The 25034-nt window shown below is 37.1% G+C and overlaps 1 protein-coding gene across 5 annotated transcripts in view; it reads left to right on the top strand.

Moving 5' to 3' along the window:
• LOC136843659 (fibroblast growth factor receptor 3-like) overlaps positions 1-25034 on the top strand; it is a 145514-nt gene that overhangs the window by 115111 nt on the left and 5369 nt on the right. For 2 of the 5 annotated variants that reach the window (XM_067112216.1, XM_067112217.1), the window contains exons 3-14: positions 7394-7628; positions 7892-8036; positions 8337-8510; positions 9337-9493; positions 10892-11082; positions 13598-13742; positions 15807-15991; positions 17179-17458; positions 18897-19192; positions 19796-19989; positions 20738-20878; positions 21125-21230. In XM_067112216.1, the coding sequence (XP_066968317.1) occupies positions 7394-7628; positions 7892-8036; positions 8337-8510; positions 9337-9493; positions 10892-11082; positions 13598-13742; positions 15807-15991; positions 17179-17458; positions 18897-19192; positions 19796-19989; positions 20738-20878; positions 21125-21230 (2249 nt within the window). Of the gene's footprint in view, positions 1-7393; positions 7629-7891; positions 8037-8336; positions 8511-9336; positions 9494-10891; positions 11083-12000; positions 12222-13597; positions 13743-15803; positions 15992-17178; positions 17459-18896; positions 19193-19795; positions 19990-20737; positions 20879-21124; positions 21231-25034 lie in introns of all 5 variants that reach the window. The other 3 variants (XM_067112215.1, XM_067112213.1, XM_067112214.1) reach the window with 3 other exon arrangements.

The raw sequence follows: 25034 nt of genomic DNA on the forward strand, positions 1-25034 counted from the left end.
TTTGGTGGTTGTTGGTTTGTTGGTTCTTCGCAAAAGGCACCATCCCATATCACTGGGTGACTTACCCCTCTCCTCCCCCACCCCAACCGCTTTCCACTTCCCCCCCCTCCCCTCTCCCTGCATGTGGCATCCAGATGTGATCGTGGCACCGGAAACTGCGGGGACATTTTTTCGCCCTTTCATCCCATATAAGTGTGTGTGTGTGTGTGTTCGTTTGTACGTGCGTTTTTGCCTGTGCCGGGAGAACTTAAGAAGCGTGTAGAGGTCCCCTTATAGTCACGTTGTGTATGAAGTGCCTCTCAGTTTTGAGGGAGGATGGCGGATAATTAGCGAGCTCTGTGACAGTTTTATTTTATAATAGTTTCGGTAAAATTGCTCTTGGCGACGGGTACGCTTTCATGATACGTTTTGCTTGTTTTAGTTACTTTTGTTTATTTTATAGGAATTTCACTCCATCATCAACACAGGCAATTTTGTGTGTGCGTGGTTATGATCCAGCGAGATGTGAATTCCCGCCAAACGTAACTTAGGATTATATTTTATGCCCTTATTTCCATGAATATTATCTTGACGTTCTTACGTCGCGTATACCTTATATCGGATATCAGATTTTTTATTTATTACATTTGTTTTTTTCGCTTCCTTTCTCATATTGCCGTCTCTCAACCCTTCTATTTGTTCATATAGTAATCGAGCCATTGGCCTGTGCACTTTCATATCTTAGCGGGTTTAAATAGAACATAAGATTGCATTTCCTAAGTAACGCAGTTCAAATATAAAAAAAAAAATGTATCTGGATAGACCATGTTACACGTTGTAGGTAGCCTAAATGAACACACGAGTGGAACTTGGCGAATGAGCTCGTAGGCTGACCCAAAACATTTATGTTACTGTCAGGATAATCAGGGATATATAGAGAAAAATACATTTCTTACTTAATATTGTGTTGTTTTGCTAAGTAATGGTGTTACAGTTGCCCTCCCCGTCGGCCTCCTTTTATAAGGAAACAATATATCTGTAAGAGGAGACGAAGGGATCAAATAAACTTCCCGAAGTTGACGTTCCTTTGTCACGTGTTTGATTCGTTTCTGGGCAGAGCTGCAGGCGCTGTGGCACCCAGCACTTTGGTTAGCGGCATGCTGACGTTCCTTATGCTCTGAATCATAATTGCTTTTCCTAGAAAGGCTTCCCATCACTGTGTCTAGCTGCCCGTCGTGTAGGTTGGCGATGCAGTTAGTTATCCTGCGGTGCCTCCTCCTTCAGTTTGAATGGACTGAAAGATTATGTCCCTCCATACCAAAGCATGTACTACTGTAACTTTTGCGAGAGAAATTATTATTATTATTATTATTATTATTATTATTATTATTATTATTATTATTATTATTATTGAAGTAATAACTGCAAGGTCATTGATTGCGCTGTATTTTTATTGGTCACGCCATGGCCTCCCTGATCGGTTAAAAAACATAAGGAAAAATATTCTTTGTGACAGAGTTTTGAACCTACAAGCAGCAGATGATGTTGCAGGTGGACTTCTTGTTTCTGCTAGGTAAAATTCAACAAAAAAAAAAATCCTTACAAAAACTACTGTATAACAAGTTATACAACGGAGGAAATAATATTTTCCTTTTGATTACTTTTCTGATAAGTTGGTCGCATCAATTATTAAGGGTGAACTAACTTTCGTCATGCAACAGACTCAGGTTTTATAGTGTGTGTGTGTGTGTTTGTCATTAGTCGGTAGCTTCTTTCCATGGATACTTCACACACACATACACTCTCTCTCTCTCTCTCTCTCTCTCTCTCTCTCTCTCTCTCTCTCTCTCTCTCTCTGTCTCTCTCTAGTCACACAGGAGATAATCATAAGTGAAATGATTTAAACTAGCGCGGAAAAAGTTCGTGATGGTTTCATTCTATACTTCGGCAATAGCCTCATTAGTCTTTAAGATCTGAGGGCGGACACTCAGATCTTAAAGACTAATGAGGCTAGAGGGCTGCAAATTGGTATTTTGATCATCCACCCTCCAATCATCAAACATACCAAATTGCAGCCTCTAGCCTAAGTTAGTTTTTATTTTATTTAAGGTTAAAGATAGCCATAATCGTGCTTCTGGCAACGCAGCAACACAGGCCACTACACGACCGGCTGAGAGGTTTATGGGCCGCGGCTCATACAGCATTATACCGAGACCACCGAAAGATAGATCTATCCTTGATTATACGCTGTACAGAAGAAAGTTCGGCGCATTTTTTACTTGTTTTTATGGTGCTCTGGATGACTGTACCGGAGACTAGTGATGTAACAGTCTTAGGGGGTCAACAGCTATGGTAATGTTGAGTGAAACTCCCTTTCTTGTGCTGATAATAGAAAGGATAGATTATTCCATCATATTGATGGCTAAATAAAAGTGATGAATTCATTTACTGCAGGAGTAAGCTTACAGAATTAATATTGCCGAAGTATAGAATGATGAATATATGTAAAGAGTTACAGTAGAATGTAAGAGATATATCTGAAGATGACAGCGTTCATTGCTGAGGTTTAAAATAATACATTTTTTCTATCAGACGATGACACGTCAAAAGGGCTTATGAAACGCAGACCGACCGAAGAATTCTTTATTGTGTCTCTTCCAGCGGATTTTTTCAAAAGGATAAGCCACCAACAGTCATGTTTGGCGGGTTCTTTGACTCCTCTTTCGGTGCCGAGAGAGAGAGAGAGAGAGAGAGAGAGAGGGGGGGTTAGCAGCCGAATGACAGAGGAAATTCCCTTTGCTGTTTTTGTCTTGTAAAGTGTATTCTTTCTCACTGACCTTTCTTTGTTTATTTGCTTATCTGTGCCGTGTTGATTATTTTTGTTGTTGATAATAGTATACTGTTGCGGCTTTTGACGTTACTATTGATAGTGGTTGTATCATGTTATGAATCCCCATCCCAAACACAGACGCTTAATTAAAAAATCGCAATAGACCTAGGGGGTCTATCGTGTGTGGCAATGCGTCTCGCGGAGGCCCTACAAACCAAGAGTAAGCACTGTTGGTGTGAATCTCATTTAGGATCATGATATTTCTAAGTTAAAATGCCATAATGCGCTAGCGTCCTTTTTTCCATTAAAGTGGGTTAAATGAGTGATGATAACAATTTTTTCTAAAGTCAGAATGTTTGTCCGTCCTTCGAGACGAGACATGAAAATAATAATAATCATAATCACAACTAGAATTCAACTGCATCAGTTCTGGTCATCCAGATGCACTAAAATGCAGTCATTGCAGCAAATGACTTTCCAAAACATTTTTAAGTGATGTTATAGTCTCAATTCAAAAAGTCCAATCATAGTCTCAGTTGACTGATCAGAGTCCAGGGGTCAACACCAGGCCTAATACCCTTTTAACCCCTTACTACTCTTTATGGCCGCCTTTAGCAAGGGCCTGTGTTGATGAAAGGCTCAGTCTAAACCAACCACCGACCGAACGAAATGTAGAGATTAATGAACATATGGTTGTTAAAATAACAACATGTAACAGAGGTGACTTAATTTTATCAAAGCAGAGTACGAATTACGTTTAGGCCTTGAAATTAATTACCCTGTACCGGTAATCTTGAAAAACGGTTAAGGTCAAGATTATTTGGAGGGAATAATTATCATCCTCACTGTACCTAGAAAAATGATGCGAGATAATATTTTCGTTCAAATAAGCTCTCCTAGAGAGACATATTATATTGATATTTAGATTAGCCTGTAACCATGGAAAATAGGTCGAGGTATAAATATATTCTGAAAAATAATCCCCACTGAACTAGGTAAGGTACCCTGATGTACCTACCAAGTTCCAGCAAAAATGGATGAAAAAAAAGTGACATGGCCCCTTACGTTGACCCAATATAGAAAAATGGGATAAAGTAAAAACTAATCGTAGTAAAAGTAGTACCCATTAAAATAAGTGAATGCTAATAACTACGGTTTTTGTCTGTAGCCTCAAGTGTGAGCAGTGTTCGTGAACGTATTTAATAATAGAGATATCAGTGTGTACAATAATATGCCTTGTTTGGAATTCATTGTAAAAATGTATAATTGTTTATTTCAGTTTATTTTGAGCAATTTTGGCTGTAACTGATAATAGGCTCATAATTAAGTTTGAACTGTGAAGGATTTCTGTCCATGGCAGCAATAGAAGTTTTAATGGAAAGGAGCTATTTTTGGACAAACTCATCCATATTGCCATTTAGCCGTCTTGCTCGCTTTGCACGTCGACTGGTTGCATTCAAGATTTTAGAGAGGGAGAGAGAGAGAGAGAGCTGCTGGTAAAAATAAGAACAATATGGAAGGGAATGGAATGGGTTTGCTAGTTTCGAATGAGACAATCGACCACAGGATAACCGGTCTGTGTCGCCTGCCTGACCGCCTCCCCCTTCTCTCTCTCTCTCTCTCTCTCTCTCTCTCTCTCTCTCTCTCTCTCTCTCTGAAGAGGTTCTTTTAAATTGCAAATCAGTTCTTTTTTGACCTCCCAATCATAGAGCGATCCGTCCAGCGGGGGTTGGGGCGATTAACCCGCCGAGAGGAGGGAGGCGATGTGTGATTGGCCGAAAGGAGATTTGACAGAAGCCAATCGCAGTTCGTTAGCAAGGATGATAGATGAGAGAGAGAGATAAATATCGTTCCCCGTTGATTATACCTGACGAGTCTCGACAAATGCGCATTGTCAACCGTCACTCACCTGTGCTTGGACGAACTGTTGCTTTGGGGGGAACTTTATAGATTTTTTAAGTCAATTTATGTTCTTTTTATATTGTACAGTAGGAATTCCGCATTTTAAGATAACATTTATTCCATGCATTCACGTTCTTCTACGGTCATCAGGCAGTGATGCAGTAATTGTGGGGAAAAGCAAGTAGTTACCTATTTTTAAGTTCTCCTTCATGTGAGTAGCAGAGACAACAGCAGCTTCCAATATCTTAAAAAGTTACGAAATTTTTTGGGTAAAAATACAATTTAACTAATTTTGTTATTTAGTACATCTTGTTGATTGTGACGTCACGTTAAATTTGAAGTTTTAATAATAACAGTAATAATAATATAATTTTCATGGTTGTATTATGTACTTTGTAGTTTTGAATCACAGACGTTTTCTTGAGAGCATGATCTTGCCAGTATATATATATATATATATATATATATATATATATATATATATATATATATATATATATAGTATATGTATATGTATATATATCCCCAAACGCTTGTTCGATTTCCATATTCATACGAATGCGTTTGGTGTAGCCTGTTGCCGGGGTTGGGTTTGTCGTGTTTTGGTTAGAACAATCTTGACTCAAGTGCATATATATTCATGAATCTGTCACACGCACGGGCAGGTGACGGCCTTTCTATACCATAAAAGCGGTGACAAATGGCTCGGCGAGCATTATAGACTTGTGGTCCTACTTGAGATTTGCTAACGGGTCTACCGTCTGGGGGTAAGTGTGCGCGTGCGTATGCTTACATGGATAAGTTTTCTCCGGTTTCGTCCAATAAAATGAAGATGTTGGCAGTCGAGCACCTGATCGTCGTTTCGGGAAGGGAGAGAGAGAGAGAGAGAGAGACTTGATACATATTCTACCTTCAAGTGTAATACTCCTAAAAGAGGAGATAAAGTATAATATTGTCGCTCCTCAGTGCATTAATGTTATACTATACTGTATATTCATAATTGTGTCCGTGCTGTTCGAGAGCTTCGTTGCATCTTGATTATTTGTAGGCTGTATTTTCCCAATATTTAATTATTTTAAACTTCAAGCTGATCTCAGAAGTATTCAATTTATTGTCATTCATATGTAACTGTAGATTTTTGTTGAAGATGTTTGCAAGAAAACTCTTTGTGAATAGGAATACAAAGCAGTATTTGCAATTATATCACCGGTATTTAACACATATTTTTGTCCTGATTTTATCAAAATGAATAAAAATAACCTTGAAGTAGATTGCATGTAATTTTGACAAACCTTTTATACTTACAACTCGAATATATGGAGTCAATCTCTCGTAAAACGTCGCTTCCCAAGGAATACTTATTTGTTTAATGAAGAGATCTACTTGCCATGTCTTCTCCCAACATTTAGGAATGACGATTGTATGGTTATCAACCCCCTCCCTCTCCATTTGCACTTTTCATTTTTAGATTATTCGGAACATAATTACCTCCTTGTCGTACAGTTTATCGATAGACTGACCAAAACCGTTTCAGTAAACTTTTATTCAATTATTATTTCAGGAATTCTGTTTCATTGTTCAGAATCTTGAACCATGCAACGCAGTGCATTATATGGGACTTGATTTTGTAAATGTACGCCTAAGAAAGTGCATGGTCATTTTTATAAGTATAGAATACTTTAGTTGCCTTTGAAAATGGAAGTTTGATTTTCTGTGGTTAGTGTAGATCCACCGTTTTCTTTGTAGCGGATTTCGTAAGTACGTAAACATGAACTTTTAGAGAACTCCTCCGATAACACTAAAGGACGTGTGTATCAAAGTTCATTGGATCTTCTGATAGCTTTTATATTGGCCCAAATGGAAAAACACTGGAAAGGAGAATAAAACTTCATAAAAAATGTTTAACATATGTACAGGTGAACAGTGGAATTTTTGTGCGTTACAGGAGTGAGAGCAATCAACTGGGCAGTGGCAGTGCACTGGAAAGAAATATAATGAATCTAGTTTTATAAAAGAAAGTTATAGTTACAAAATGAATATTAGGCATGGCATGTATAAACTTGATGATATAGGTTCAAAAGAAATTTGTAAAATGTTTAAATTGTAAGTTAGGTAGTAGATGTATATGGAAAAAGGGTATCATATTTGTAGACATCTGTCAGGTGTGGATTTGTAGTTTCCAACGGTTTTTTGTATCCACTGCCCCTTTAGCATATATATTACGATTTCTACCACTATTATCAGTCTCTCATCAATGACTTAAAGTAGTGAATATTCTGATATAGCCGCTACTTATAGCTTGTCGCATGTACTTAATGTAAATTTTGAGATTTCCTTTCGTCCATCACTAGCCATTGTTGTCTGTTACCTAAGTTCAGAGCTCTTGGACTAGTTTTTAGGTTAATGGCAAGGTTTGAAAATAAATTACTTAATTTCTTCCACACGGGATGATCCGTTCCTTGGCTGGAAAGCCGTGTTAACCTAATAACATATTAATCTCGTAGAAACTGCTACTATGCTGTCAGTATCATGTAATAGGAAATTGTACATTTCTTAGTCTAAGCATTTTTGTAACAATGTCTCATTATTTAAATTTTTGTACACATTTACTCGTTTATTGTTTATTGTAAGCTTTACTGTAAAATACAACAGGCACATTATTACTTTACTTTGTCTTCCCAGATTACTACGATTACGATATCACGGACGGCAGTGACAGTGAACTCGATGACAGCCAGGCAAAGAAACTGCACTCTTCATTCCAATACAACAGAAAAGCTGTAGTTGGGAACACAGTTCGATTCAAGTGCTATCCAAGGGAAGCTGAGGGCTCCATCCCCAGCATAACTCCAAGTTGGTTCATTAATGACAAACCACTTCACCTTATCCAAGACCCAAGAATCAGTGATGTTAATAGGCAAGTTTTTTATAAGAGAAGTAGTGTCCTAGTTGCATCTTGTGTTGGTGCTTATTTTTGGTCACGGCTGACCAGGGATACCCAGGTACCAGTGTGTATTCGTATAATTTGGAAATGTGCAGAATATAACTGATGGTGAAAGTGAGCATGAAAGAAAATAAAATTGTTTTAATTGTATTAGTTCACTCTTATTATTATTATTATTATTATTATTATTATTATTATTATTATTATTATTATTATTATTATTATTATTATTACAGGTCAGGCCATCGCCTTCGTGTAAAATCAGTTACTTTGGAGGACGAAGGTACCTATTCCTGTAGGTGGCAGTCATCTAATCAACATTATGGATGGGTCAACTATACTTTAGAAATAGAAGAAAATCCAGGACCTGCAATTCCTCAGGTAAACTAACTTTGTAAGAATTTACTTTCTTAATGACAAATTTTGTTCCATCGTTAAAAAATTGCATGGAAAGGAAAAGTCTTTTCATGTTTGTTTAAATTTTCCCAATAAAACCACATTATATTTTGTTGAAAAGTTATAGTATGGTTTTACTTTACCAGTGAATGTTTTGATGAGATTGTAGTAAACCATTATACTTCCCAAAGTCTTAGATAGAGTTCTCTGATTTAAGACCTCATTCTAGTTCCTTTACTTTAGTAGTTCCGTGAGAATTTTCAACATCTGTCCAATGCCTTGCAGGCTTTGCATGCTGACAACAAAATACTTGAAGATGACCCAAGGGAGCAGAGCCACGACCAGAATATGCCTTTCTTTACGAAGGATCTCAAACCGCTCATGATCAAGCCAGCAGGAAATGTTGCAGAATTGAAGTGCCAAGCTCGAGGGCCAAATCTCACTTTTACCTGGCTAAAGGTTAGTCAGCAGTTAAACTTGCTTTTGCAACTGAGGCAGTTAAGAAATTTTATTTTTTCTTGTTAGGATATTTACTTTAGAGCTGCCAAATGACCTAATCAAATTTTGATGTTTGCTCTCTTGCATTATTAAGTTGTACAGTATGTTATTTAATTCATTATATTACAGTGGACCAACTACAGTATATAGCTGGTAGATAAATTACTAACATATAAAGGCAGTAGTACAGTCAGAGCACCATAATTAAAAACCTTTTATAATGAACAAGTGGTGCAATTTTAAATGCCCTGTGTATATATCATACAGTTAAACTTGTTTAAAAACTACTGTACTGACTAAAACTTTTGTTCAATGTCAACCATTAATAGGTTGATCTGCTTTGCTTTTCCATATACCTGTCTCCTATAAGCTTTGCAACAGTTAAACAAGTTTTGTGTAAAAATCAACTGCAACAGTTCTTTCCTTACATTTGGAGTATATTTATATGTCATTTCTTTCATTTCTGGATATGCTTTATTGAATAAATTTTCAGCCCTTCCACATGTAACCAAATCTATATAATTTGAGTCCACTGGTTATTCTGCACATATGTTAAATATTTGAATATTGCAACTGTAATCTTTACAGCACTGGAAAGATAGAATTTTAAAAAATATCTTTTGGATAAAATATATTCTAGTTGTACATGGTAGACAAGATAGAGATGGAAGGAACCCAAAAATTAGCAAGGCCATTCTAACTTCAACTCGAGGCCTACTTGTACCATTGCAATGTAAATGCACAGCTATGTTTTATTAATGAACAACAATATTTAATTCCTATTCAGGATGGAGAAAAGCCTGCGAGACAGTTAGGTGATGTAAGAATCAAAGGAGCAATGTTGAAGATGGAGAATTTGGTACCAACAGACTCTGGGAATTATACATGTGTGGTATCCAATCAGTACGGCTCAATCAACCATACATACAGCCTGGAAGTTATTGGTAAGTGTGCTTTACCACCATTATATTTAACGGAAAATTGTATAAATTACTTATATTGTAGTTCAGTAATGCTTGTGATATTAGTTTGCCCATATTCACTGTACTGTACTGTGAAAATAAATTACAATATTCATAGTATTGTAGGAGATGGAGCCTTTTAATTCACTTGAATTTTTAAAATTAGCCTTACACATTTTGTTCAGAACTACTGACATTAAGTCTTATATAGATTTATATTATAGTTGCTTGATAATTATGCTTTGTTCCTCTATCATTCTGGTTTGTTGCTGAAAGTTTACAGAATGACATATGTCACATTTAAGCAGTTTGAGAGTCAAACCAAGGAGCTCAAAATTAGTCTGAAATCCAACAGAAACTAGTGTATAAGTCATTTGAATTTATAAAATAAAAACTTGTCTGTACTGTAGCTCATACTGTATTCATTTGCCAGGTTTATTTATTGCATTGCCAAAATATTTTATCTTTCCTGACATTCTTCTAAAAACTTAATTTTGCACTGTACCAACTCGGGAGCATGCTTCTAGTTACAGTGTGGTATTTTACATTTTTTTACATTTCTGACATGCTTTTGATCATACATAAGTTATATTTAAAATTAACTGGAACATCAGAGGTATAAGTATCATATTGACAGGAATATTACAATATTGCAAGAACAGTATTTCTAACATTTCAATCACATTCACTGTTGAGGATTTCTAAAATTGTAATCACATTTATGATCCCATGAATCATGGTACATTGATCATGGTTGCTCGACACTGTAGAGCAGGTTTGGAAAATGTGCAGTTTGATTGTGTCATGGCTAATTTGTTGACAAAGGAGTTTCGGTATCCGTACATTTTTAGTTTGATCCTTTTCTATACATAATTTGAATTTGCTATTTTGTAAGAGAAATTAAGTACTGTGTTCTGTTTTTAACTATTTAAATATGACTATCTAAATATGATGCTGTCTAAAATGGTTATGAATTTTTATGAATTTGTTTTATGTGACCCATGGGATCTTCATACTGTTCCAACTGTGGGCATGTTGTTTTGTAGCTCAGATTAATTCATCCCTGAAATTACAGTAAAAAGAATAGAATGTAAAGTATTACAGTATTTAAGGAATGGTGTGACATGAGGGAATATAATCCTTTAACAACTCCGTAACTGTCAAAGAACTATGTTTAGGAAAATTGCTCTGAATTTAAAATTTACAAAGTCATTTTAAGCATACATAATTGCAAGGTCATTTAAAAAATTGTCATACATAAGCCACTTGGTGTGATTTCAGAGGTTGGATATTCATTAAAAGTAAAATTTATATGTGTTATGCTGTTTTGGTGTTATGCAATAGTTGTGTACTGATAATGCAAGTCTCCTTTGCATGTAGAGCGACTTCCCAGCCGGCCCATCATAAACAAGGAGCTGAGTAACCTGACTGTTGTCCAGGGGTCTGAAACACTGCTGCAGTGTTCTGTTATATCTGATCAGGTCCCTTACATCACATGGATAAAACATACCACACGCTATAATGGGGTTGACAGCGAAGGCAATATCCTTAACAGATTATTTGTCATTAAGGTAAAAGATGTCATTCCATGAAGTCTGTTGTTGTTACAGCTTTTGGTGAAGGGATGATCTTAACAGAAAAGGTGATTGAAGGGAAATGGAGGTTGTGGTGATGGTTACTTAGGTTGGAATTTGCTTAGTGTCCCTTTAAGTGTTGGTTTCATGCCTTTTCCTTACGTTTGCCTTCATTGCTGGTGGTGGTACTTACTTAGTCCTTATATGTTGTACCTTCATTTAGTGTTAGTCATCCCGTTGATGCTGTAGATTACATCTTCGTTGATTACAAGTATGATATATATAGCATATTACACACTGCACCTTAGATGTACAGTAGAAGATTTTTTTAGGTACATTACCATATAGAACTCATGTTAGAATCACAAAGTGTGCATGGTTTAGATGGTTCATTTTCATATTTTACTCTACCTTCAGGAAAATCAAGGATAGATTTCATTTTTTAACAGCCCATAGAGTTTTACAATTGGTTTTCTGGCAGTATATGTATAGATGAACCTTTTCTGTAAAGGCTTTGTAAATTTTTTTAGAATTTTGTTGTAAGTTGCTATGATATGAACTGGGACATTTTTCATTTGAATAAATTAAATAGAGAAGCACTTTTGCAAAATGAGGTACTGTATACATATGTACTGCACAGTGTTATTTTTCCTGCAAATGGCGAGTCCCATCATTTATCATTAATTTTTTTCCTATTACTTCCAGGTTTACTTCTGCTGTTATTCAGTTTTGTTTTCTATGTATGGTGTTCACTTAATTTTTCTGTTACAGCCAGCATATATTTTAGAATTGCACTGGTGAAGATAGTGGTGGTGGTGGTGGTGATACTAGCAGTTAATCTTATTTTTGCAACAAGGGCTTTTGATAATGCAGAATTCCTTACTTAATGTTGCTTCCTCCTTCTCTCTGTCTTAGAACATATCCCTTCAAGGCCAATCTTCACCAAGCATTTGGAAAATAAGACGGTTACTAGAGGGAGCACTGTCAGCCTTGAAGTGGGAATATGGAAGGAGAACACCTTAATGCCATTCATTGTGTGGCGGAAAGATCTGCCATTCACATGGCATGAAACTGAAATGGGGGATTCTGTAATTGATATTGACAAGAGGGCTATTGATGCTGCCTTAGTTAGCCAGGTCAGAAACAAACTCACCAGAGAATTTTTGCGAGTGCCATGTGTGACTTTTGCCAAGTTATCTCTAACAAACCTGTAGACTGAATTTGGAGCAACAGCTGTAACGTGAACTCACTTTAACTGCATGGTTACCAGGGTTATTCTCCGATGAGATCAGTATCATACTCTAACAATGCTTAGCTTTAGTAGGAAGCTAGAATATTCTATGTATAGGGCATGAAATTACTGCTGAAATATCCATAAACATAGTGTTCATATTATTTGCAGGTAATATCTAATGATACATTTGTTTTGATTAAATCAGCTAGCAGAGTTGCTGAAATCTGGAAGATGTACAGGTATTAAATAGTTTAACCAAATTGCTTGAATGTGAAGTACTCTATAGTAGTGTGATGAGTTTTGCATGGGTAGCTTGAAGCATTGCTTTTGATGTTTTTAGCTTTTATCTCGTTTTGATTAAATATTGGGTTAAGGATGGGTTACTCTCTACCTATTTCATTGAAGAGAATTTTGGGTGTGAAATTTTTGTTACTTTTGGTGAAATACATGTTTTGCCAAAAGTCCACCTGTTACCCTTTTTTATGTACATATTTTATAGTTCAATCATTTTTTTTAACTTCACATCATTTTGTTTGCGCTTGTTGACTGCTTGTTCATCTTAGATTATACAGGTATATAGTTGTATTGCCTCAGTAAGGGTTTATTTATGGTCAAACATAAGTTTGCCATAAAGAAATTTTCAATATTGTCGAGTGTTTGTATTTTGCATGAGCTTACACAGAGCTGGAAGTTGACACCAGTTACTGTACAGTAATATTATTATATTTCCATGAATAATTTAATTAAAGAATCACTGTTTAAACAAACAAGATCTTGAAGTCTTGGCTAATTGGTCATGTACCCACTCCTTTCTGTCAGTACCTATCACTTCAAATCCAAAGTTACCAGATTTTAAATTTATGCTCAGAGCATAGTAATTTGTGAACTTATAATAGTTTCAAAACATGAACTTAATTGCATTCAGTATTCTTAACATTCTTCCTAAAAGGTGCCTTTTTTTAGGTAGAAAACTTTTAAATAATTTCCATGCATTTAACTACAGTAAGTGTATATATTCATTGGGTTTTATACTTTATAAATGTTTTATGCTTTATAAATGTTCCCATAAAGAATTCTTGTTCATACATATTGCAAGACAATTGCTTATGTTGATGTCCCCAATACATGTTCATTTTTGGTGAAAGAATTAAGTAGTGCTGCTTACGATAAAACACGAAATTCTGAGACCTAAATTCTTAGATGACAACTCGTGTATTTGTTAGTTTTCTTATTTTTAAATGAATTTTATGCTGATTAAGATTATTTTTTGCCCAATAGGAGGGTGGAAATATTACAAGTTCAGATGATCCCCAAGTATTAGTTTTGACCAATGTGACAGAGGAAGATGCTGGATGGTACACCTGTATTGCAGCAAATAGTTTGGGAACATCAACATCAACAGCTTACTTGAACATAACAGATGGTAAGTTAGCATTTGAAATCAATCATATAGTAGCAAGATGCGCAAAATATAACAATAACTTTTCGCAACAGATTTGTTGTATGTTCCGACTGTCTTAGATTTTAATTTTGCTATTTTGCATGATGTTCTGGAATAGACACTTTTAAGGTATTATGTACAGCCTTTGTTCTGCATAGTTAATATTTGCATAATTAGTAAAACTTACATTTAGGTATAGTTGATTCAAAGTTCCAAATACTGCACTGTACTTTTCGGCAGTAGCTCCCACGTAAAAAACATGTCTTGTTCTAAATGGAGGTATAGACATTGTATTGAAATTATCAAATAAATTCAGCCTTTCACGAACACCTCACATGTCCCTCCAAATCGTAGGTTGCATATATTCTAAGACAAAAAATAAAAAAATGGCACAGTGTGTTGTCTCTTAGTGATTTTTTGTAATTATTACAGTAGTCAATAATGATACTGTGAGCAATGCTTGCAGTGCTTACAGTGCTTTACACTATATAGCTGTACCATAAATATGTACATCTAATATAAAGTTGAGGCAAATTTCTTGGGCATAAAAATCACTTGAATTGGTGGTCTATTACCACTGCTGAAATATAGGTACGGTACTTTTTCTTGCACAGCAACATGCATGTAAGAATGAAATGTGTGAAAGTATCTGTTAAAATGATATTTTTGTGATCCAAGATTTATTTTGGTAGACTAAAAAATTATCAGGTTTACCATAATTGTTACCTGAGAAAATGGTAAATGTCTCCATCCATGTCTGTCTGTTTGGTCCTCTATAAGTCCTTTTATCTGCTCAAGATGTATACGGCACTAAAATTTTGATATCTTTGAGGATGAAGACTTTAGTTTAAATACAGTATATATATACAGGCAGTCCCCGGTTTACGACGGGTCCAGCTTACAACGTTCCGAGGTTACAACGCTTTTCAAATATATTCATCAGAAATTATTTCCCGGTTTACAACACATGTTCCGGGGTTACGACACATCGTACGCTGATCCGACGGAAGAAATATGGCTCCACAACAGCAGAATAATCAAAATTTGGAGGTTTTTTTGATGAAAAACTCAGTAAAAATGCAGTTTACATCGTTTTCAATACACCCAAAGCATTAAAAGTAAGGTTTTCTTAAGATTTTTTACGATTTTCGACGATTTTTTGGTTTACGACTCGGCGGAAAAACGGAACCCCCGTCATAAACCGGGGATTGCCTGTATATATATAATCTAGGGGTGATGGGGTTAAACATTTGTAGTTGTTATAATTGTGAGAGTCAAGGTCACACTAAGAGGTCCATGGTCACATCAAACTACACAAGGTAGAAACTTCATATTTGACTTGCGTATTCCGTTAATAAAGCTAATGTGCAGAGTGAGGTAAGGGTCATAATTAAAGGTAAGAGATCAGGCAGGCATTTGCCACTGCCAGAGACACTGTGTTTCACAGACACATCTTGTTTTCATGCAACTAACGTAGAAGAGTATTGAAGACGAAAAGTAAACTTCTGTTTTTTTATGTATCAAACCCATCTTTACCTAAAATCAAGTGAAAAATGCGCCAAAGTTTCTTCGGCACAATCGAGTTTTCTGTATGGCCACCACAGCTTATAATCAAGGCCACCGAAAACAGATCTATCTGTAGGTGGTCTCAGTATAATGCTGTATAAGCCATAGCCTATGAAACTTTAACCATGGCCCGGTGGTGGCCTATCCTGTATCGGTACCAGAAAAACTACTAAGGCTAAAGGGCTGCAATTTGCAGCTCTCTAGCCTCAGTAGTTTTTAAAGTCTGAGGGCGGACAGAAAAAGTACGAACAGAAAAAAGTGCTGACAGAATAAAGTGGGGATGGACAGAGAAAGCTGGCACAATAGTTTTCTTTTACAGAAAACTAAAAAGGGATGCTTACACCTATGGTTTTTGAATATTACACCTTATGGCTTGTCATATTAAAACAGGATGTTGAATGTGCATACATTTTAGTTTATTAAACATGCATATAGTGTAAGTTTACTTCTGTACTATAATACAAATATTATTTGCAGCAGAGCCCTTAGTTGCTCTTCCAAAGGAGTCGCAATTGGTACCAGTTATGGGTGCTGTTCTCCTCATCATAATGCTTGGTGTTGCCTTAGTAGCAATTTGTGTGTGGAAGAAGTGGCAGAAAGAAAAGAGACGAGCCACAGAACTAGAAAGAGCTAAAGAAGTCATTACTCAGCAGTGGATCAAAAAGGTAGGAATTTGTAGTTTAAGAGTTTGGGTCTGTCTTGTTTGTTCCATTGTTTTGCTTGTTGCATAGAACTACAGTAGCTTCAAAAACTATGATATTTTCCTTTACTGCAGTTTGTCTGTTAAAACAAAATAGAGTAAAATAGGAGAATAGAGTATTCTCCTTTTCAGTAATTGAACAGGATATGAGAATATTTTTTTCATAAGGATTAGATTTCAAACGTTTTCTTAGGGTTACTGAGTAATATATTAAACTTAGTCCAGTTACTAATTAAATGAAGGATTATCATAAGTTATGGAGAAATTATGGCCCCTTTTCTTTATAAATTTATTTACTTTACTATATTCACTATAATGAATGCTATTACACAAGTACTGTATCAGTATTACCATACGTTACTTTAATGAACTTAACACATTTTGTTAGAACTATTCATCATTAGTAATGTTTTTATGTTCACTTTTCCTTTATGACTACCTGTGTTGCTTACAGTCTACCATAAAGTCAAACTAGCAGTTATAACCCTTTTTCTCAGCCTTTCCTCTTACACCTTCTACAATATCTGCATAGCATATGCAAGAAATCTTATTCCTTTATGACTTCTGCACTCTAGTTTTCAATTCTGATGATTCTGTTCCTTGCTTTATTATGTTTTGATATATTCTGGCCAGCTCATCCATGGCCGGTGCTCAATCTGCCATTAGTAGATCACTCATTATTCTGGAGGTCTAAGGACTTTTTCGCTCATCATTTGATGGCCCCTTTAATCTTTTCAAATGTTTTGTTCTCTATTGGTACCTCGGTTTTCAACTTTTCCATTTTCACATACTTCTCCCCATTCACGTTTTTCCACAGCCCCAGTCATTTTGCAGTTTTGTTGTACAGTAATAAGTTCATTTCAGTGGAGTATGAAATTGTCCTTAAATTTAAATAAATGCTGTGTTGAATATGGCTATTATATTATAAAATAACTATGATCTTGAGTATAGTATGTTTACCAAAGATGTATTTTTATGAGTAGGAAAATGCTGTTTAGGGAAAACAGATCATGGAAAACACATGCAGGAAAGGAAAAAATTTTTTGTTTCTCATGTGAGGGTTTGAGGATATTTTTTTGTTTTGCTTGATGCTGTTATAAAAGTTACAGTTAAATTACATGGCATCTTTCAGTTTTGAGTATTATTTTCCAGGTGATAGTGGAGCGGCAAAATTCTGATGCCTCTCAAGAACCACTACTTGTGCCAACAGTAAAAATAGAGCGTTGTCAGTCAAGATCTCGACTTGGGTCGGAAATGACAAGTATATCAGAATATGAACTGCCGCTAGATGCTGATTGGGAATTACCACGATCTAGGCTTATACTTGGCGAGTCGCTTGGTGAAGGAGCTTTTGGAAAAGTTGTGAGAGCTGATGTACAAGGCTTACACAGGCCAGATATCATTACTACTGTAGCAGTAAAAATGCTGAAAGGTAGGTGACAGAAAATGGATATTGCTGGTAAATAGTCTTTGCAGAGTCTCTTTAGTCCCAGAAGACTATGGACAAAAAGGGACTCTGAAGTACAACATGTCACTATAGCATTGGGAAAAGGACAGAGTAGTGTTTCATTACATCCATTCAGTTTACAAGGTGTATAATTTATGTGAAAGATGTGCTTGCAACTGCTTTATGTAACAGATGCATTTCAAGACAAAGATGGCAGCTTAATTAGTTCACTAAAGAAAGAAGAAAGAATTGTAGCAAACATTAACTTAGGTATGTACATTCAAGGTTACCTGAGATCTTTTAGTAACTGTTTTATGTGGAGAGACTACAATTAAAAGTCATTTGCTAGGTCAGTCATTTATACAAATGGTGGTGACAGTTGCTCTTTGAGTAGCTTCTGAGATTTACAAATAAAACACTCCCTGCTTAATTGGCTTGAGATGACATGACCATTATTCGAGCTTTGTGCAGTTTGGACTGGTCTCAGCTCTGGTCTACTAATCAATCAAAAAAGTTAGGTCTAACAACAAGCATTGTTATTTTGTCTTTGAAGCCTTTTACCTCGGAGACATTGTTCATAGGTTAACATTCCCTCCTATAGTGGACAGGGATCCTGTAGCAGACTGACAAGTTTTATGTCCATAATTCTTGAGTTTCATCTTACATGAACACATTGTGACTTAAATGAAGTTATAGGCATTGAAACCTTGAATTGCAGTTAGGTGAAGATGCTTTTTGAATACATTACCTATTCTTGCATTCTGATTGAACATCCCCAAAATTTAATCAGGATAACTGACAGCCAGTTAGTTGGCATCTTAATAAAACTTTGAAATCCCACTTTATTTAGTAACATAGTAGCCACGAAAAGAATTTTTCTTGTGAGCCCAACAAGCAGCTGGTGTTAAACGTTCATCCTCCTCTATCCATGCACCAATAAATTTTGTAAAATTTTGTACTCTAATTTTAATGTCCCATAACCTTGGCCCAAGCAGTTATAGACACCTATCACTATCTAATATCCATCTGTGAAAGTTAATCGTATTCTATGAAAAATACAAATTACTTTTTAAAATTTGGTACAGTATATTTATATTTTAAATGCATCTTTATTTATCTACTTCCCTTATAGTCAAAAGTTTTAAGGCATTTATGAAATGCTTTATTTACAAATGGTGGGAAAAATAATCAGAATTTTTCACCTGTGTATTGCGGTCTCACCAATCCACAGTATAGTGCACATATCCTGTGGCTGATATTCTTTGGTGCCTTATTGTATTATTATTGCAGTTTTACATGATGGGTAATTTTCTTGTAGGTACACATTTCTACTTTTTGTAAATTGTCCACCAGCATGGTTTTTAAATGTGAACTATACTTTGAAACAGGTTTATTTAATCTGAATTCATATTATGTCTTACAGAAGGCCATACAGACGCTGAGCTTATGGACCTGGTATCAGAAATGGAAATGATGAAGATGATTGGAATTCATATTAACATTATCAACTTACTGGGATGCTGTACTCAAGATGGCCCTTTGTATGTGATTGTTGAGTATGCGGCCCATGGGAACTTGCGAGATTATCTCCGCAATAACAGGCCATCTTCAGGTTATGAGCGTGCCATTGGACAAGAGCCTGATGCTCTGACACAGAAAGATTTAGTCAGTTTTGCTTACCAGGTTGCACGTGGCATGGAATACCTTGCATCAAAAAAGGTAAATCAGTGTATATTAGCAGACTAATTCTATTTAAATTTATTACCTTACAGTACATGATTGTGAGAATGAAGGCAAATGGCCATATACTTGAGCAAAATGTAATGTCTTTTAAGATAATTAGAAACCAAAATAATTATATAATTTTGCCATATAACTGGACCCTGAAGGGAGAATACTGCCTATAAGGTGCCTTATGCACCAAAAATACCATTCTAAAAGTTCTTTGTGGCGTTCCTTCATTGCTATATGTCTTACTTTTTTCCAGTCCCTTTGGTCTCTTGCCCCCAGTCAGTCCAAATTTCAGTGATCTTGATAAACTGTGTTATAGTAAAACTGCTGTATACAACAGGAGTAAAATATCCCTGCATAAAGTCTTATAGTTGGTATACATTATAATTTTCATCATTGACCAGAAACATGATCTATACCTTGAGGCTTTAAGTTTAATATGTCATGGAAGTGACAAGTGAAATTTATTTAACCAGTATTTTCCACTGATCAGAAATCATTCTTTACATATTAAGAATGATTTTACAAAATATTTTTGTTTTTTAATTTGTGGTTTCTATATACTTAGTTATGTGTTTTTATGCTTTACAGTGCATTCATCGTGATCTTGCTGCTCGTAACGTTCTAGTCAGTGAGGACCGCATCATGAAAATTGCTGACTTTGGCTTGGCACGTGACATTCACAGTCAAGATTACTACCGAAAGACAAGTGATGGACGGTTGCCTGTGAAATGGATGGCTCCAGAAGCTCTCTTCCATCGTGTGTATACTTCTCAGTCTGATGTGTAAGTGTTACCAAAATTTTTTATTTTCACTAACTTTGATATTTGTTTGGGAGAGCCTTATTACCTTGTACCTAAGGACTATTCTTTTACACATGGGTACTAATAAGAATTCTTTCTTTAGCAAACATAATTTTTACTTTACCTCTGCCCTTCGTTAGAGATTTATGTTGGGTGGCTTCTTCCTTTCCAAGTTCCATCCCTTAGCTCACATGTCTCGCTGTCCTTTGATCTTTCTCTTTTTAAAATTCTTTAGCTTTTGTCAGCTAAGCGATGAAGTACTGTATTCTTAATAAATTGTCATCATTTATTTTGTTACTGTAAAAAGTATGTTAAGTAGACAGCTTTTTCAGAGATATTTACATTATTTCATGTAGGGCAATAACCGGAATAATTAACAAGACTCAAATTATGCAGTATCTCCCGATGCCACCAATTCCTTGTAACTTTTTTAACTGGACTCCAGCTGGCGCTAGTGAATTTTCCCCTTATGTTAAGACTGCAGGTTTGTTAGTTATGAAAAATACAAATTGATTTAAAATTCGTCATATCTATATTCAGTGTTACACTATACCAGCAGTACAGCATTCTTTATTAATACATAAATAATTTGCTTGAAACCAGTGAAAGAACATACTGTTAGCTATTTTTGAAGTACAGTACATGCTTTAAAATTACAATAATTCTTTACATAAATGTATTAGAGGATTCAGTGTTTATTTATTTATTTAATTTTTTTTTGCTTGATTAGATGGGCATTTGGCATCCTTCTTTGGGAAATAATGACTCTTGGTGGAACACCGTACCCTTCTGTGCCATCAGTGGAGAAGTTATTCCAGCTTTTAAGAGAAGGACATCGAATGGAAAAGCCAACCAATTGTTCACTTGAAATGTGAGTGTGATTTGTTTCTAAACTTGAGTTTGTGACTACTTGAGATGGAAGATTTTATCTATAATTTTATCCTTTATATTTAATATATTAAAGGTGTTGCTTCATGTTCTTAATGCTACTCATCACGCCAGAAGTCAGATGGTAATGTGAATGAAAATGAAAGTATTTAGTAGGCATGCTTCATATTTAGGAGTGAATATTTTGTTTTCTTATGATATTTCTCTTAAGCTGTTGATGTGTTAACAGATACATGATCATGCGGGAATGTTGGCGTTACCAACCAAATCAGCGACCAACATTCAAGGAACTTGTCGAAGACTTGGATCGTATTCTTACATTATCATCAACAGTTGTAAGTACTATAATATGGTTTTTTGTAATTACATAGGATCCCTAATTTACCCCTAGGTAGGGTTCAAGAAGAGTGTAAGTCGTAATAGCAATAATATGCATAACCTTTGATATTGAATTTACTTGAATTTCTTGGAAGTTTTGTTGATCAAGAGCACAGATTCACAGGTTAAGTAGGTCATATATATATAATATTAAGTCTATACTTACTGACTTTTTACACTACTGTAGTAACTTTTGCACATTACAATAAAGAATATAGTATAGTATCCAGTTTTCCAGAATTACTTGGGATCTAACATCAGAAAACAATATTCAGTATGTTCCTACAGGGGCTCAACCAGCTCGTTTTGTATTAGAAGTATCTGTCAGCACAAGTTGGAACAGCTGTTGAAGCTTGGTAACAAGGTAGTTAACTGGTGTAGGTAGAGAGTAAGAAGGGGTAACCTTTGCTTGCCTCAATCTCACAACTCCACTCTTTCTTTGGCTGCTATCACAAGAAGACACTCCTGTTCCCTCTTCCCTGTGTGCTCGTAGGATTCTTGGATTTGGATACAGTAAATAGTTTGCCACTATTGTTCCTTTTCACCTCCTTTTTCGCTGCTATTACAAGAAGACGCTCCTGCTCCCTCTTCCGTTTGTGGTTGTAGGATTCTTGGATTTGGATAAATAGTTTGCCACCATTGTTCTTTATCAAATCCTTTTTGTGCTTTTATTTTGCTTTGCCTTGTGTCTGGTGGTTTTGATTTTCTCTAAAGAGAAAAAACATGACCTGTACTTTTTTGTAGGGGGGAGGGAATGTACTTGTTCCCTTCCTAGATGAATGTGCTTCTTGACCCTCATCTCAGCAGGAGAGGTACATCTGAGGTGAGGAAACCAGTAGGGAGATGTCTTCTTTTGAACAGTTTTGTAAAATCTGACCTGTTCGTAACCTTCCAGGTAGTCCGGAACGATGAACCAACCACAAGTGTGTCTGCTGCTGCTTCTGCAGTTCCTGTGGCTACCTCACCTGCTAAAGGTGGTCCTCCAGTGGCAGTTTTGTCTGTTGCTGAATCATGAGGCATTCTGACATCTCGTTCTCCAGCCTTGATCAGTCCTTTGGGAGTTGAAGGTGATTAAGAAGTCTTAAAAGAAAAGGGAGAAGTTTACTTGCCATTCTTCCTCCTCCTCATGCCTGAACTCGCTTCCTCTGCACAAGAGGAAGAAGAAGAGGAAATCCTAAGGCCATACAGAATAATACCAAGTGGATTTCTCCCACTCATTCTTCCTCTTGGCAGAACAGCAGAGGTGCCAGTTCACTGCCTGTTGAACTTTGTACTTCAGGAAGGGCTCCACCATGCATGCCCACTTGGACATGAGGACCACCCCCTCGCCCTCCCATCGTGCACTTTCAGGTGTTGAGCTCACTTGTGTACCTTCCTCCAAGGGAGGTTGAGGCTGAGGTTGAGCTGTGGAGGTAGGATTCCTGGAACTCCATCTTCAACTGTGCCATGCCCTTCAAACCCTCGCAAGGTTGAAGACACCTGTCGCTAACCCTTTAGATTCAGTGAAACCCCCAACTTCTGGTGCACTGAAGAAGCCTGTGCTCCAAAAGCCCAGAAAGGAGGCCTATTCTTTTTCCTCCTCCAAGAAAGGTGGGGAGTTTTTCCTGTCCTTTTGTTCCCCTTGCTACAGCCAGTTCAAGAAGGGTGGAAAAGTAAGAAGGGTTAGGGTCACTGAGAGTGGTGGTCCCCTTCCTCTGCTGCCAAGAGTAAGGGGGTTGTCTGTCACACCATTGGCAGAGTGACAGCAACAAGAAGTGGAGTTGTGGTTCATATCAGACCTCTGAGACAGATACTTCTAGTCTAGGATGACTGTCCACCCCTCTCTATAACACTGATACTGTTTCCAGCTTACTCTCTGGATTCGTGAAAATTTCATGCCTTGTTGGTGGAGGTGGAAGCAATGATGGAAAAGACACTCTGGAAGTCATGGATTGTTTGTTTCTAGGTTTTTACAGCTGCCTTTTTCTCTTAGGGATGGTAACCAGGGGTTGGAAACTTGTCATCAACCTCAGCACTGAGTGAGTATGCACAGCTGACTCGTTTAATGAGGGAAACTTCACATTATGGGTTACATTCCATCAGAGGGGGGGGCGACATCATGCTTTTGACAAACCTACAGGATGCATACTTGTAAGCACCCATTCATCAGGACCTCTGGAAGCACCTCCACTTTGTCTGCAGTGAGACATGGTTCCAGTACAAGGCCATGCGCTATGGACTGGCAACAGCACTGGTGTTTACTCTGGTATTTACCTTACTCTCAGCTTAGGCCCATTTGAAGTGTATTTGCATTCTGCAGTATCTGGACACTTAGTTAATCCTGGCTTCCTCCAGGAAACACCCTCTTCAGAACAAGGATTGGCTGATAGCTTTTTGTCTCAATCTGGGAATCATGATCAATTGGCAGAAGTACTATCTCATCCCCAAGCAGCTGATAAAGTATCTGATTATGCTCTTGGACTCTGTTGCAGTGGACTCTTGTCTGAGCAGTCTCAGGGAAATGGCAGGCACAGTTTCTCAGCTGTGGCAGTGGTCCTAGGTCATCTGTCATCACTAAAGAATGGTCAGACTTCATGGGAAGAGTCACCATCAGTCATTTCAGGGATTTACCACCCCTACTCTTACCTTTGATTCAGGGAGTAAGGGGAGAACTAAGGGAGTTCTGTGAGCGCCCTCCCACCTCTGGTAATGCTTCTGTTCACGGACACATCAAAGAAAGGATGGGGTACCCACTTGAGAGAGTTCTTTTATAGGAATGTTGATGAAGGACACATTACATCTGCACATCAGCATCTTGGAAATGCAGATGGCCTGGTTGGCTTTGCAGGCATTCCAAGATCACTGGAGAGGGCACTCACTGGTTTTGATAAGCAACAACACAACCATCGTTTCCCATGTCAACAAAGAGGGGGACAGCATCGTGAACCTGGCCAGATGGCGTTTCAGATACATGAGTGGGTGGCTTTCCAAGCTGTCAAGTTGTCAGCCAGATACATTCTGAGTAGGCAGAATATTCTAGAGGATCAACTCACTCACTAGAGTTAGGTAGTGGAGATGGATTGGTCTCTATACCCCTGAGTAGCAAAGAGGTTGTTCAAGGTAGGGGGGTCTCCCGTGATCAGTCTGTTTGAAAAGAAAACTTGCTTTCTTCTTTTTTCCAGTTCAAGACCTCTGGCAATGATGGAGGATTGATTCCAACATCCCTGGAATAATCTAGATGTATACACCTTCCCACCCTTCAACCTCCTCTGTAGGGTGATCAGTAGTGTTCATCAACCCGGGTCTTTGGATGGCTCTGATGGCTCCATGTTGGCCACATGTTGAGTGGTATGCGTATCATCTGACACTTCTGGTCGGGGTGCCAAGTGTGTTGTCCTTGTGACCTACCCTCCTGTGTCAACCACACGTTCACAAGTACCATAGGGGAATGCAGTCTCTCTGCCTTCACGGGTTGAGATTTTCTAGCGTATCCTGCAAGGGAGACGATTGAAGCACAGAGCAGCGAGAGAGATGTCTGGGTACCCTCACTGTTCCTAAGTGAACGTGAACCAAGGAAAGTTGGCCATCTTCTGCAGTTTGTGTCATGTAGGGTTGCTCTTTGGTTAGGGTCTCTGTTCAGCTGATTGCTGCTCTCTAGTCAGAGTATCTGCTCAGTGGATCGCAGATTTCCTTATCAAGGTTCCCTGAAACAAGCACCTCTCAGTTTGTACAGTGAAAGGCCATCATTCAGCCATATCTCAGGTTTTCAAATTAAAAGGGTT

This window comes from Macrobrachium rosenbergii, chromosome 12 (genome assembly GCF_040412425.1).
Source record: "Macrobrachium rosenbergii isolate ZJJX-2024 chromosome 12, ASM4041242v1, whole genome shotgun sequence".
Classification (NCBI taxonomy): domain Eukaryota; kingdom Metazoa; phylum Arthropoda; class Malacostraca; order Decapoda; family Palaemonidae; genus Macrobrachium; species Macrobrachium rosenbergii.